Here is a 15,787-nt window from a genome sequence, read left to right on the forward strand (position 1 = left end):
CTCTTTTACTCACTAAGTGAACAGAGGTCTGAGATCTGTCATAGTCATAGCATTTGGGGATTATTTAATTTCCTCTCCCCATCTGATGCTTGATTTTCTCTTGGAGACAACATATATGCACGTGAATACAATTCACTTGACTCATAGTCCTTGAGAGTACTTGTTATCTTAGGAATCTTCTAGGGCCTGGGCACCCTCTCACTTTACACAGGAGGAAACAGGCCCAGAGATGACTTACCCATGACTTAGCAAGTTAGTAGCAGAGCAGAGAATAGACCTCAGGTCCCCTGGCTCCCAGATCTCCTTCCACTACACCATGTCAACTCAGCTCTAGGCCTGACCTTCTCCCAGGTTCCACCTTGATATCTTTAATTGCCCACTGAACAGTTTCACTTGGATCTTCCATTGTTACTTTCAACCCAAGATGTCAAAAACTAACCTCCCTGAACCGGTTTCCCTACCTGTCTTGCTCATTTCTGTTCATGGCGTCTTCTTTCCTCAAGTCACCTAAGCTTCAAAACTCTCAGGCAAATTCAACTCTTCTCCCTCCCTATTTCAGGAGATTCTAACCATTTCTTTTTTCATCATATCAATTACAATTGACCTTCCCTTATGGTCCCAGTGCTACCATTCTAATACAAACTCTTGTCACCTGATCCTCGACTGACTGTCACAGCCTCCTAACTGGTCTTCCTTACCTCCAGTCTCTCCTCACCTGAATGCATCCTGTACAATGTATATTGCCAGATTGAGCAGCCCAAGGACTGCTTTCACAGTTTCATTGTCTTACTCAAAACTCTTTCATGGTTCCTTAGCATCTTCAACACAAGTTGAAATCCTGCTAACTCTTACCCACAGTGACCTTCCTGGTCATCTGCAATAATTATTGTCCATGTTAGTCATTTGACACTTCCTTGTCTTTTTTTTTTTTTAAAGATTGGCACCTGAGCTAACATCTGTTGCCAATCTTCTTCCTTTTTTTTTCTTTCTCCCCAAAGCCCCCCAGTACATAGTTGTATATTCTAGTTGTAGGTCCTTCTAGTTGTGCTATCTTTTTTGTCTTTTGATATTACTTATACTATTATCTGGAATTGTTATTTGACTCTTTATATATGTTTGTTTTGAGTTCCCACCTGTAAACCCCGTGAGTTACTGTGATCATGAAAGAGCATAGGACTGAAAATCAGAAAACCCAAGTTTGAGCCCTGGTTATGAAAGTGGGACTCAGGTGTGTCACTTGGGTGAGTCAGTCAGACTCTCTCAGCCACAATTTCATCATCTGTAAAATGAGGATCATAACCTCAGCTTTAAGTACTTCAGATCATGGTAAGGCTCTGAAAATCTAGAGAGCTAAGCAAATATAAATGGTTGTTATTATATCATCCCATTTGCTTAATAAATGGTGCTTAGTAAATATTTGCTGAATGATTATATGTCAGTAATTCAGTTTAATGTTTCTTCTCCTGAGTATATTTCCATGTTAAGAGGCCACAGGAACCTTAACGAACCTAAAGATCTAGGGGGCACTTTAGGAGTAGTAGAGGTAGGGAGGGTATTAGAAAGATGTTTTGAAGGAAAGTAGGCCTGTCCAGCATCTCTCACATCTCAATACACTAGCTACTCACTACTTGGCCTACTTGTAAGTCTAACCTGGATGTGGAGAGGAGGAGAAGGTGGTACATCTGAACTTTCACTTCCCCCACATTTCCTACTACTTCATCCCATAGCCCCCAACTGGTTAGGCTAAATGTTTTACCTATGACTCTGTTTTTCTTCATTGATGTGATGAAAGCCAGCATTTTGGTGAAGGAAGTGATAAGGAGTAGTAGAAAGAACAAGCAATTTTAGTCAGATAACCAGACGTGGCTTTGAATCTTTGATCTGCTACTCAACAGCTGCATGATCTCAGACAAGTTACTTAATCTCTCTGAGCTTCAGTTTCCTCATTGGTAAATTGGGAATGGTGATACCTGTTTGGCAGGGCTGTTGAGAAGTACAGAAGTAATGGATGAAGAAATATCATGTATAGTTCCCATGGGTGGGAACCTCTTTTCAACAGTTCTCAACTTTAGTGTAGCTGGATGAGGAGCCAGAATTCCAGATTTGGATTTGGTGCTGCTTAGAAGTGATAGTTAAGATCATGACAAAGAATGAACCCTTGAATGTGAGAAGCAGAAGTCTAAGAACTGATCACTGAGAGATGACCATAGTGATGGACTGGGAAGAAACAAATTGGGACTCTGGCATTGCATCAAGGGAGAAGAGAATTTCAAAAAGAAGGACTTATAAAACTTAATAAAAAAAAAACCTTTGAATGAAAGAAAAGAAGAAAAATTAAGAAAGTAAGCAACAGTGTCAAATGCCTAAGGGAATTCAAGGAGGACAAGACACTCAGATAGATAATAAAAATACTTGATTCCCTGCCAGCCTGGATCTATGCATACAAAAGATATTAGCCAATGAGTGAACTAAAGAGGCCAATCTCAAATAGCTTTTGTAATCAAGAACTGTTTACATTCATTTATATTCTTCCTTCCCTTCGAGTTCTTAGATGCTGCTACCTCTTTCCAAAGATTTCAGAATAACTCATTGAATGGGTGACTTGCCATACATAACCTATAGGGCTGTTATTTCCCATTTGAGCTGAGAGATGGCTTGTCACCAAAAAGAAGTGCAAAAATACTTGAGTACAACCAAAGAATGAGGCTGTCTGTGAGGGCACCTTGGTATGTGTTTGATTGCCAGAACTTATGTATTTAGGTCACAAGTGGGAAGAAGAAAAATCATCCCTCCTTGAGTCAAAGTGTAAATTATTAAATGTGGCAACTGTCCAAGAGAAAGAGGAAGATGAAATCCTTCTGGGGTTATTACTGTACGTTGTGTACTATGGTTTGAGGCCCTAGTAGTGCTCTTAGATCTACTGATGGGAAGGAGAAACCAGATGTACTTGGAAAACTCAAGATAAAAATCAACTAATGCCCTCTCAGGGGACATCATGCTGCTGGCACCTGCTCAATCTGTGTACTTCTCACTGGTATTTCACTTACTGTTCATTGTAAGCCTCATTCCCTTTACCTCCAAAGTGAATAAAATATGTCTTTTTACCCACACTGAGTCTTGCTGGATTCCTTTCTAGAGGGTAGCCATTGCTCTGGGTTTTTTGAGGATTTAAGCCAGTTTGATTTTACAAGGTTTTGTCTTTATTCATTTCTCTAATGCAGTTTCCCAAAGTGCATCTTCTAGTTTAGTAATAGGTGTTACCAAGTTTTTGAGGGATTGGGCTAAATGACGCTAAGCAGATTTCTTTGCTACAAGATTTACCCAGAGCCTTTAACATTGTAATGCCCACTGTGATTTTCTAAGAGGAAAAGGTTCTGTATGCAATATCTATCAAACTTATTGACTAAGGAAACTTTTCTTTCTTTCTTTCTTTTTTCCTGAGGTGCATCTCAAGAACCTACTATGCCAAGACGCATTTTAAGAGACACTACCCTAATAAGAGAAATCTCTCTCTCTCTCTCTTTTTTCCTGGGAAGATTAGCCCTGGCAACATCTGTTGCCAATCTTCTTCTTTATTTTTGCTTGAGGGAGATTAGCCCTGATCTAAAATCTGTGCCAATATTCCTGTATTTTATATGTGGGTCACCACCACAGCATGGCTGATGAGTGGTATACGTCCACACCTGGGATTTGAACCTGCAAACCTGGGCTGCTGAAGCAGAGCACACCGAACTTAACCACTAGGCCATGGGGCCGGCCCCCAAGAGAAATCTATATCTTGGTTCCACTTGATCAGAGGGCAGGAGTTAGCTTATGTCTCCTTCTTTCCTAGATTTTTTGCTCTCCACCATGGGCAAGTACAGACCAAGAAAAGAAAAGTACCTTTCTTTTTGCAGACAATATCATTGCTTTTCAAATCAGAAGAAAGACTTTTTCTCTTTCTCCTAATAAAAAGTAAAATATTTTTCTTGCAAACGTTTCCCTTTCGAGGTACAGTTTATCAGTTGTGATAATGAACCTCTTAATCTCAAATTCATGTGCCTGATGTGCAGTAAGCCAATCACTGAGACATTAGTGCTTGGAGAAGGAGAAAGTTTTATTGGAATTGGCCAAAACTAGAAGGTGGCAGCATGGGTTTGCTCAAATCTGCCTTAATAAGAGCAGAAAATGAGAGGTTTTATAGAGCTAAGGGGTTTGGCAGGAGGAACTTCGGAGAAACAAAGGGGTCACTCCTTGTAAGTCCCTGGACAATCTTACTTCTGGGCGTCAACAGCAGCTGGGGGCCAGCCATCTGGTGATTGCAATCTCCCATAAGGCATTCTCTTTCTTCTACAAAACAAACTCACAAATCCTCAAGACCCCTGAGTCACCCCTCAAGTTAACTAAGAAAACAGCAAATTGGCAAGATTCATCTATGCCTGTGTTGGGAACAAGGTCAAAAGGCAATCATGTTCTTATTGAATATCTACAGTAACCCTCAGATACCCAGCTTCGTTAGGACTGCATTTGACTGCATGTAACAGAAACCCTATTGTCGTGGCTCAACAAAATGGGTTTTTTCCCTAACAAAAAAATTCCAAGGTAGGCAGTACAAGGGTGGGTGCAGCTGCTCAAGAAAAATCCTTCTAGCTTCCTGCTTCACCATCTTTTTAGTGGGTTTTCTTCATCCTTATGGTTGTAAAATGGCTGCTCAACTTCTGAGCACCTTGTCTGTGTTCTATGCAGGAAGAAAGGGGTAAGAGTATAAGACAAAAAGCTAAAGGATGGTAAGCTAAATTGTTTTCTTTATTAGGAAAACAATAGCCCTTCTAGAAACACCACCCAGTAGACTTTTGCTTTAATCTTATCGGCCAGAGCTAGGTCATGTGGCCACCCTGAGCTATGTGTATGGGAAATTGGGTTTATTGCTGCCCCAAACCAAGTTGGGGTTCTCTGAGTAAGGAAGACTGGGATAATAGGTATTGGGTAGGGTACTAGCAGAGTCTGTTACATACTGCTTGGTTTACTTCTGATTTAAAAACTGGTTTTCCCACAGTAACCTTTTATAACACATTAAATTCCTTTCTGAAAGAGTCCAGAGTCACGAAAGCAAGATTAACAGTATATAATTTTTTGTCATATTTATTATGGACTTAAGTAACTTTCTGGAAAACCAAGAATCTAATGAATATTTTTCTTTTCTTTGAGGAAGATTAGTCCTGAGCTAACATCTGCCACAAATCCTCCTCTTTTTGCTGAGGAAGGCTGGCCCTGAGCTAACATTCATGCCCATCTTCCTCTACTTGATACGTGGGACACCTGCCACAGCATGGCTTGACAAGCGGTGCTTGGTCCACACCCGGGATCCAAACCGGCGAACCCTGGGCAGCCGAAGCAGAACATGCAAACTTAACCACAGCACCACCGGGCCGGCCCCCTAATGAATCTTAAATTCAACAATTTAAATTCCTCCAGTTGTCTTGTACTCATCGTGTACCTACTATTGTAGCCTGACATCATCACTTCTCTTTCACGTGCATAGCTTTATACAGTATGCATGTGAGAATGCTTGCTACATAGTAAGTCAATATTAATAACTGTCAACTGTGTTTGAATAGTCATCCAGTAGACTGAGCTTCTTAAGGACAGGGTAGGTGTCTGACTTATTTTCCTCCAGCACCTAGCATGTAATAGGTGATCAATAAATATTGCTGAATGAAGTGAATGAATGAGGTATCCAGGAAGACCTATCAAGGCCCTAAGTTATCAAGAAAGTTATAGCCCCAGAGTAGGTAAGGACCAGCCTTCTAGGTGAGAAGATAACAGAAAAACAGAACAGTCAACAATCGATTCAAAAGCAATTTGTTGTTGATTCTTAGAGAAAGTGAAAGCTTTTCCTCTGAGACCAAGAACAAAACAAGGATGCTCACTCTCACCACTTTTATTCAAAATAGAATTGGAAGTCCTAGCCAGAGCAAGCAGACAAGAAAAAATAAATAAAAGGTGTCCAAATTGAAAAGGAAGAAATAAAACTGTCACTATTTGCAGATGACATGATATTATATATAGAAAACCCTAAAGACTCCATCAAAAAACTTTTAGAACTAATAAACTAATTCAGTAAAGTTGCAGGATACAAAATCAAGACACAAAATTCTGTTGCATTTCTACACACTAATAGTGAATTATCATAAAGAGAAATTAAATATCTAGGAATAAATTTAACCAAGGAGGTGAATGACCTGTATATTGAAAACTACAAGACATTAAAGAGAGAAATTGAAGAAGACACAAATAAATGGAAAGAACACAGAATTGTGTTCATGGATTGGAAGAATTAATATTGTTAAAATGTCCCTACTGCCCAAAGTGATATACGTAGTCAATGCTCCCCATCAAAATACCAATGGCATTTTTCACAGAACTACAACAAACAATCCTAAAATTTGTGTGGAGCCATAAAAGACCCCAAACAGCCAAAGCAATCTTGAGAAAGAAGAACAAAGCTGGAAGCATCACACACCCTGATTTCAAACTGTATTACAAAGCTATAGTAATGAAAACAGTATGGTATTTGCATAAAAACAGACACATAGATCAATGGAACCTAATAGAAAGCCCAGAAATAAATCCATGCATATGTAGTCAATTAATTTATGATGAAGGAGCCAAGAATATGCAATAGGGAAAGGACAGTCTCTTCAATAAATGGTGCTGGGAAAATTGGACAGCCACAGGCAAAAGAATAAAACTGGGCCACTATCTTACACCACACACAAAAATTAACTCAAAAAGGATTAAAGACTTGAATGTAAGACCTGAAACTATAAAACTCCTGGAAGAAAACACACACGGCTCCTTGACATAGGTCTTGGCAATGATTTTTTGAATCTGACACAAAAAGCAAAAGCAATAAAAGCCAAATAAACAAGTGGGACTACATCAAACTGAAAAGCTTCTGCACAGCAAAGGAAACTGATACTGAATCACTTAATCTCAAATTTGCGTGCCCAGTGTGCAGCAAGCCAAACACTGAGACGTCAGTGCTTGTGTTACCAGCTACAAACATAGGTTCTTTACCTGCCACACAAGAGGGGTCAAATAAAAACTGGAACGCGAGGCCATGGCAAGGAAAGCGTTTTCATTTTGGGTGACATCAGCCAGGAGATGAGAATGAGCCCTCAAATTAGTCTCTTCTTGTCTACCAGAAAGATGGGAGGCGAGGGGTTTAAAGGTTGCAAAGAATGTGTCTGCTTGTGGGGCGGGGTTGGGGAGCCTGTGGGCTTGCTGGTTGGAGCTTTCCCACCAGCCAGTGTTCTGCCTTGGGAGGCTGCTTGCAGAGAAGGGGAGGAGATGAAATGGAGTCCAAGTGGCTGTCCTTGATTGTCTGCCTCTGTGGGGGATGGTGGATTCTGGTGCCAGGAAGCCAAGGAGTAAGCAGGGAAAGTGCTTTTGGTTTTAACCCTGTATATGCTGGGTTTAATGTAGGGGAACTGATGTCATGGCCAGTGTCACTTGGAGATGGAGAAGGGCCCCATTTGTGTTGGCCAAGATGAGAAGGTAGGAGCATGGGTTTGCTCAAATCCACCTTCACCAGAGCAAAAAGCAGGGGTGTTTTATAGAGCTAAGGGGATTGGCAGGAGGAGTTTTGGGGAAACAAAGGAGTCACTCCTGATAAGTCCATGGGCAATCTGCAAAGGCTGCTGGGGGCCAGCCATCCAATGATCGCAACCTCCCCGAAGGCATTCTCTTTATTCTACAAAACAAACTCACAAAGCCTCAAGACCCTAGTCATTCCTCAGGTTAAACAAGGAAACAGGAGATTGACAAGATTCATCTATGTCTTTGTTGGGAACAAAGTCAGAAGGCAATCGGAGCCAGACAAGTGGTGCAGTGGTTAAGTTCACACATTCCGCTTCAGCAGCCCGGGGTTCGCCAGTTTGGATCCTGGGCGCAGACCTACATAGCACTTGTCAAGCCATGCTGTGGCAGGCATCCCACATATAAAGTAGAGGAAGATGGGTGTGGATGTTAGTTCAGGGCCAGTCTTCCTCAGCAAAAAGAGGAGGATTTGTGGCAGATGTTAGCTCAGGGCTAATCTTCCTCAAAAAAAAAAAAGGCAATCATGTTCTTATTGAATATCTACAGTAACCCTCAGGTACCCGGCTTCAAAACCATCAACAAAACGAAAAGGCAACCTACTGAATGCGAGAAAATATTTGCAAATTATATATCTGATAAGAGGTTACAAAACATATAAAGAACTCACACACCTCAATAGCAAAAAAAAAAAAAAAAAAAAACCCCAAACAATCCAATTAAAAATGGACAATCTGAACAGACATTTTTCCAAAGAAAACATACAGATGGCCAACAGGCACAAGAAAACATGTTCAACATCACTAGTTATTAGGGAAATGCAAATCAAAACCACAATGAGATATCACCTCATACCCATCAGAATGACTATTATTAAAAAGACAAGAAATAACAAGTGTTGGCAAGGATATGAGGAAAAGGGAACACTTGTGCACTGTTGATGGGAATGTAAATTGGTGCAGCCACTATGAAAACAGTATGGAAGTCCTTCAAAAAAATTAAAAAGAGGGGCCGGCCCGGTGGCACAGCGGTAAGTGCACACGTTCCGCTTCGGCAGCCTGGGGTTTGCCGGTTCGGTTCCCGCGTGCGGACATGGCACTGCTTGGCAAGCCATGCTGTGGTAGGCGTCCCACATACAAAGCAGAGGAAGATGGGCATGGATGTTAGCTCAGGGCCAGGCTTCCTCAGCAAAAAGAGGAGGATTGGCAGCAGTTAGCTCAGGGCTAATCTTCCTCAAAAAGAAAAAAAAAATTAAAAAGAGAACTACCATATAACCAGCAATTCCACTTCTGGGTATTTATCCGCAGAAAACCAAAACACTAACTCAAAAGGATACATGCACCCCCATGTTCACTGCAGCATTATTTACAATAGCCAAGATATGGAAACAACCTAAGTGTCCATCGATAGATGAATGAAACTGTGGTTCATATATACAATGAAATATTATTCAGCCATAAAAGAAATGAAATCTTGCCATTTGTGACCTTATGCTAAGTGAAATATCAGACAGAGAAAGACAAATACCATATAATCTCTCTTATGTGTGGAATCTAAAAACATATATAAATAAATAAAGCAAGCTCATAGATACAGAGAACAGATTGTTGGTTACCAGAGGCTGGGGGTGGGAGTGGGAGAAATGGATGAACCATTTTTGTTTTTGTTTAAATAAATTGAATTTAAAAAAGAAGTTTTGAATTCAAATACATGAACAATAGTTGTGAATGATTTATGTGCACTTGAGAAGAAAGTGTAATTCCTTGTCCTGCTTACTAGGTTCTTATCACTTGACAGCCTAGTTTACATTATATATTGTTTTATTCAGCTCCATATTTTTAAAATCAGCTTTTTGTTTACTTGCTTTGCCATATCCTGATAGCAGAGTGTTGACACTCCAATCACATTATACAGCAAACCTTTGATATGTGAGGAATACATCCCAAGCCATGCATCCTGAGACTGTTTGATTTTCATCCGTAAGTGCTGTAAAGGTATAACTGAAAATTTCAAGTTTTCCTTGCACATCCTTAGTAGGCTCAACCACGAGTAGAGAGTGACAAAACTAAGTTTACATTTTGATATGGTTCAGTTCATTCACTAGCTAAATCACTTGTTTTGGCAGAATTAGAAATTGCCCCCATGTCATGGACCTTCAACAATAATTTCTCAAGCACCCACAATGAAGCAGGCGCTGGGCTAAGGGGTGAGGATAGAGAGCTGAGCTACACACTTGTAGGCCCTGTGCTCGTGGAGCTTCAATGCAGTGAAGCACACTTGCAGATTATTGAAGCTATATTAAACCCGTAAATCCCAAAGTTCTACTCTATGTTTAATTTTTTCCTTGAACTTCTTTTTTCAGTTTTTCTGTTATGTGGTTTTATGCTATCTTATTTAGCTTATTATACTTTCATTGTATATCATACTTTGGACCTAAATGCCCTGACTTTATCTATCTCTTTGGTGCCTTTCTTTTATGAAATCACCTATGAAACCCCTTCTTTCCTTCTGGGAAATATATATTCGGTGGCTATCACATGCCAGGCACTGCTTTAGACATTGGGAATGTTGTGACAAGTAAGAAACAGTTTCTGTTCTCAAGAAGCTCTCAAACGAGTAGGAAAGACTCACCTAGAAGCAAATAATTATGCTGGAATATAATGTGTTAAGCACCACAGTAGAGTCATCAAAAGGCTATGGAAGAATGGAGGAAGGGGTTATTAATTCTTCCTGGTGAAGGCTTCACTGAGAACGTGATATTTGATGCGGGCTTAAAAGATGAATAGGCTTTACCATGTAGAGAGAACATGTACAAAGTCAAAGAAATGTGAACATGTTCAGAAAACATGAAGTAGGCCAATGTACTACTTTATTTAGATCATGATAGGGAGTGACTGGAGGTTAAGAGGGGCCAGACTGCGAACGGCCTTTTTTGGCCTTCATGTTGGACCAATCAACTATTATGTGTATGGAGAGGTGTTAAACTCCCTGGCTGATAGCCTGGGTCCAAAAATCTTTGACAGAGTACAGCTCTTCCCTCTGCAGGGCAGCCCTCTGGATATCACTGAAGTACTCTGCTCACTTTTTGTCTCCATGATTACCTCAGACAGATCCCTGGCCATTTGGTCCACTGGGGTCACCATCCTGGCCACTCTTTGGAAATATTCCTTCCTGTTCTCACATTCTGCGATTAAGTCCTACTGATTAGTTCCCTTGATGACCACCACGTACGAAGTCACTGTGACATCCAGAGTGTGGAGCAAAAGCTTAGAGTATTAGAGTGTCTCAAAAATACTTAGAGGGGAGGAGGAGAAAGAGGGAGGGCAAGAGATTGCATTGTGGGGTAGAAAGTGATGGTGAGAAGAAAAGATACAAGGGGAATAAATTTTTGAGGAGGATCAAGTGGCCAATGCTAACGGGAAGGCAAAGGCTGAAACTGCAGTCCACTTCTGCTTTCACTCTTCCAGGTGTAGCCTCATTCCCATGTGTGCCCTTGAGACTCTTCTGGAAAAATGCTGCTCTTGTTGCCCCTTCCTGGACAACCAGGACAGGTGGGCACTATTCAAATCCAATTCCCCTTTTACTCAATTACCTTCTGATCACCCCCTGTGAGGTTTTGACCCACCCAGTGGGCCCCAATGACTCCTACCAAGGCTTCTCCCCATCTGATAGGCCCCCAAATCAAATCAGCCACCTTCATGATATTACCAGCAGCCTTCTCTGCCATGCTAAGGAGTTTAAATTTTGTCCTGTAGACCAGCATTTACAAGACTGTATTTAGAGGCACTCCAGATATTCCATGAGAAAGTAATAGGTGTTATGTAAACAAGGGTTCTGTTGTCAGATAAGTTTGGGAAACACTAAACAGTCCCTCTTAGAGAGTCACCAGTGCTCATCAGTGTAGTAAAGACTTTGAAAATATTTCATTAAATACATCTATCTAACTTTATTCAATTAAGCATCTCCCGTAGTTATTTAACCACAGAACCATTTTTTTCTGTGCAATATTCATCAACATCTGAGGAACATTGGTGGTACTGAGAACATGATTTAGGATATGCTGGTAGAAGCATTATAGGAACGATAAAGGATTTTAAGCAGAGAACTAACTAGGGGGAAGATGATTCACCTGGTATTGGGTATGTTGAGGTTAAAGTACATGTTAGAGATTGGTGAGCTGGATATACCGGTTTTGAGGGAAATTCCTTATGAGGGAAATCTGGTTTAGAAATAGATATTTGAGACCGGAAACAGTGTAAAGTGAGAGAAGAGGGTGGGACCCCACCAAAACCCAACATTTAAGGGCTAAGAAAAGGAAAAAAAGCTAGTCTAAATGGCCTTTTCTTCCCCATTTTTTCCCAGCTTTATTGAGATATCATTGATATATAACATTGTGTAAGTTTAAGGTCTATGACATGATGATTTGATAAACATATATATTGCAAAACGATTACCACAATAAGGTTAGTTAACACATCCCTCACGTCACATAATTACAATTTTTGTTTTTTGTGGTGAGAACATTGAGATCTATCCTCTCAGCCATTTTCAAATATATGATACATTATACTAAACCGTAATAACCATGCTGTACCTTAGATACCCAGAAGTTATTCATCTTATAACTGGAAGTTTGTACCCTTTGACCAACATCTCCCCATTTCCCCCACTTGCCAGCCCCTGGCAACCACCGTTCTATACTCTGTTTTTATGAGTTTGGCCTTTTTCTTAGATTCCACAGATAAGTGAGATCATACAGCTTTTGTCTTTCTTCTGACTTATTTCACTTAGAATAATGCTGTCAAGGTCCATCCATGTTGCTGCAAATGGCAGGGTTTCCTTCTTTTTTATGGCTGAATAATATTCCATTGTATCACATCTTCTTCCATTCACCTGTCAGTGGACATGTAGGTTGTTTCTATGTCTTGACTATTGTGAATAATGCTGCAATGAACATGGGAGTGCAGATAACTCTTTGAGATACTGATTTCATTTCCTTCACATATGCGCCCAGACATGGGATTGCTGGATCATATGGTAGTTCTATTTTTAATTTTTTGAGGAACCTCCATACTGTTTTCTATTGTGGCTGCACCAACTTACATTCCCATCAGCAGTGCACAAGGGTTCCCTTTCCTCCACATCCTTGCCAACACTTGTTACCTGTTGTCTTTTTGATAACAGCCATTGTAACAGGTGTGAGGTGATATCTCATTGTGATTTTGATTTGCATTTCCCTGATGATTAGTGACGAAGAGGATCTTTTCATGTACCTGTTGGACGTCTGGATGTCTTCTTTGGAAAAATGTCTATTCAGGTCCTCTGCCCATTTTAAAATCAGATTATTTGGTTTTTGCTATTGAGTTGTATGAGTTTCTAAATGGTCTTTTAACTTTTGGTCCCTTGCTATGCTTTTAAGTGTGTCTTTTGTTGGTTTCCTTGTGAAGGAAGAGACACCTGTGTTTTTATTTACTCTTTTAAAATTCTCAGAATACAGCTTTAAGAAAAACTTTAAAACAGAACTTAGTCAGGATTTAAAATATAAAGTACCTTCCCCACAGTAGATTCGGGGTGGTTGCAAATACCTTGGGATTATGGTGTTAGAGGACCATTGTGAGGACAAAGTGACCTCTGTGAAAAGCCTCTGCCAACTTAAAAGTAATCCTGAGTAAAATGTCTTTGATCTTTCTGAAAAGCATGCTCGCTAGCTTAGTGGTGTAGACATAAGGTAAGCCTTTATATTTGGAGACAGCAGACTACCACACAAAAACTTGCACATGAATGTTTATAGCAGGATTATTCACAATAGCCAAAAAGTGAAAACCACCCAGAAGTCCATCAACTGGTGGATGGATAAAGAATGTGGTGCATACATACAATGAAATATTATTCATCCAGAAAAAGAATGAAGTACTGATACATGCTACAACGTGGAGGGGTTGGGGGAGATGGGGGAATGGGGAGTGACTGCTAATGTGTACTGGGTTTCTTTCGAGGGGTGCTGAAAAATGTTCTAAAGTTAGATAATGGTCGTGGTTGTGCAATATACTAAATACAACTGAATTTTACACTTTAAATGTGCTAAATTTATGGTATGCAAAATATATCTCAATTTAAAAATGCATTAAGACAACAACCAGAGAGGGGGCTGCTCAGGCTGCCTGGCTATCACTGGAGTCCTTCAGGACCTGGGTGGGGCAGGGAGCATGCAATTGGCTGGGCTTGAGAGGACTGAGAATGCCCCATCTGAGGAATGACTGGGTGAAGCTCCTCGGGGCCAGCAACTGCAAGGGCTCTGTAGCAAGGAAGCAATTCCTAATGCCCTCCCCTGACATACCTAGCCCTCCCTCAATCCCCCTTCTCCCCCTTTTTGGTTAGCAGTAAAGGCATGTGCTCTTGGGCATGCAGCCACTTCAGTCACAGGAAAAGCAGCTTTTGGGTCTCTGAGTAGCCATACTGAGTTTTATGCTGCTCAAACAGTTTGTGCAGGGCATCCACATAGAGTGCATGGTATTTGTCCACCATCTCCTGGCTTGGATTTTCAATTTTGGGCACTGGCAGAGGCTCCCCAACTGCCAAGAGAGGTGGGAAAAGGGAAAGGCAAGTATTAGACTCTTCTCTTTCTTTAACCTTCTTCTCCTTCCCTGGGCCAAATCCTCTCGCATCCCATGTTAGCAGCTCCCAGCTTTTCCTCCTTTGATACCCTCTTCTTTGGTGGGGGAGGGGAGGTTGAGGTTGAAAAAGAGCTTAGGTGGCCTTGGGGCTGAGAGCAGCACTCACCTACAGTGATGATAGGCAATGGGTATGGCAGGATCCCAGTGGAGCCTTGGCGGAAGCCTCGACCATAGATCATGCAAAAATAGAAACCAAAGATACGGCGGAAGCAGTTCTGGAACTTATGCATCCTGCTGTCTTTATGGAACAGCACCTGATCAAAGATCTCGGTTTCTCCAAAACTGAAGGTGGGAACCAGATGAGCCCTGTAGGAAAACCCCGATTTATTTCCCAAACACAGGCTAGGGTAAGAAGAACATTTGCTCATGGCCAGGCTCCCATCTATTATAAAATCCCCGTGACATAAAGCATTTTTTCTTGCACTAAATAGGGCTCTCATATTGAGTGTTTTTTGTCCTGAAATTTTCAAGGCTATCTCTAGTCCAGGATCACAAGGGCAAGATATGGGGGTGCAGGAAAGGAAAAGGAGTTTGGGCAGAGATCTCCCGAGACCTACATCATGTAAAGAAAAGCTTCCAGGAGGTGTCAAGGAGGGGAACATCTGACTGTTTCTACTAGCAGGAAGCACAGAGACGATGATGATGATTCTGCCCAGATGTGTATATATGACATGTCCCTCACCCACAGGGACTATGTATAAGGTAATTCTGTCCTTGAGTCTTGGAATTAGAGCAGAGAAAGGTTGTTTCCCTCCCACAGGCCGTGGGAATTCACCCTGACAGTGCCCTAGGGAGAGAAACAGGCTCCTTAAGTCTTCCTGTGAGAGAAGAGTAAAGAGAACACAGTCTCTCTCATTCAACTCTTTGTGAGTTACTAATAATGATCTCAGAATTCTGATATATGTTACCTTACTGGTTCCTCACAACAGAGACAGTGGAAGACACAGTAGGGGGTTATTTTCTTTATCTTACAGATCCAGAAGCCCAGGTTCTCAAGGGGGAAGGTCACTCAAGCAGTCAGTGAGTGGCAGGACCTGGACTAGAACCCAGGACTTCTTCCTCACAGCCCGGAACTCTCTCCTACATTATGCTCCAAAGTGATGAACAAGCCACTCAGACAAGGTCCTTAGAAGAAATATTTCCCTCTTCTCTGAGTCTGCAATAGGACAATTGTCCCTGTATCCAGTGAGCTAGCCTACTAACCTGATGGGACACCCCACAGCTCCACCCTTGGGCTCCTGCTCTTTGCCCCCACTGTTTATCCCTAAGTCAGAGTGACTAACATTTATCCATTGCTTACTGTGTGCCAGGCACTTGGTAGGTGTTACATGTGAATGAATTCATTTAAACCCCACAATAATCCTATGAAGTAGGTACCATTATTAGTAGCCACATTATGAAGATGCAAACACCAAGGCTCAGAACGGTTGAGTAACCTGTCCCAGAGTGCACGGTAAGTCATGGGGCCAGGATTTTAAATCAGGCCCCTGACTCCAGAGCCTACGTGCATACTCACCATACTGTACTCCCTCTTG

General features: G+C 41.3%; 1 protein-coding gene across 2 annotated transcripts in view; it reads right to left on the minus strand.

Annotated features, from left to right (window-relative positions):
* Positions 1–12,376: 12,376 nt before the first annotated feature.
* AWAT1 (acyl-CoA wax alcohol acyltransferase 1) overlaps positions 12,377–15,787 on the minus strand; it is a 7,549-nt gene continuing 4,138 nt past the window's right edge. The window contains exons 6-7 of one of the 2 annotated variants that reach the window (XM_046673302.1): positions 14,359–14,558; positions 12,377–12,522 (exon numbers count right to left, since the gene is read on the minus strand). In XM_046673302.1, coding sequence (XP_046529258.1) covers positions 12,497–12,522; positions 14,359–14,558 — 226 coding nt within the window. In that variant the 3' untranslated portion in view covers positions 12,377–12,496. Of the gene's footprint in view, positions 12,523–13,349; positions 14,151–14,358; positions 14,559–15,787 lie in introns of those variants that run through there. The other variant, XM_046673301.1, reaches the window with a different exon arrangement.

Source organism: Equus quagga, chromosome 10 (genome assembly GCF_021613505.1).
Source record: "Equus quagga isolate Etosha38 chromosome 10, UCLA_HA_Equagga_1.0, whole genome shotgun sequence".
Taxonomy (NCBI): domain Eukaryota; kingdom Metazoa; phylum Chordata; class Mammalia; order Perissodactyla; family Equidae; genus Equus; species Equus quagga.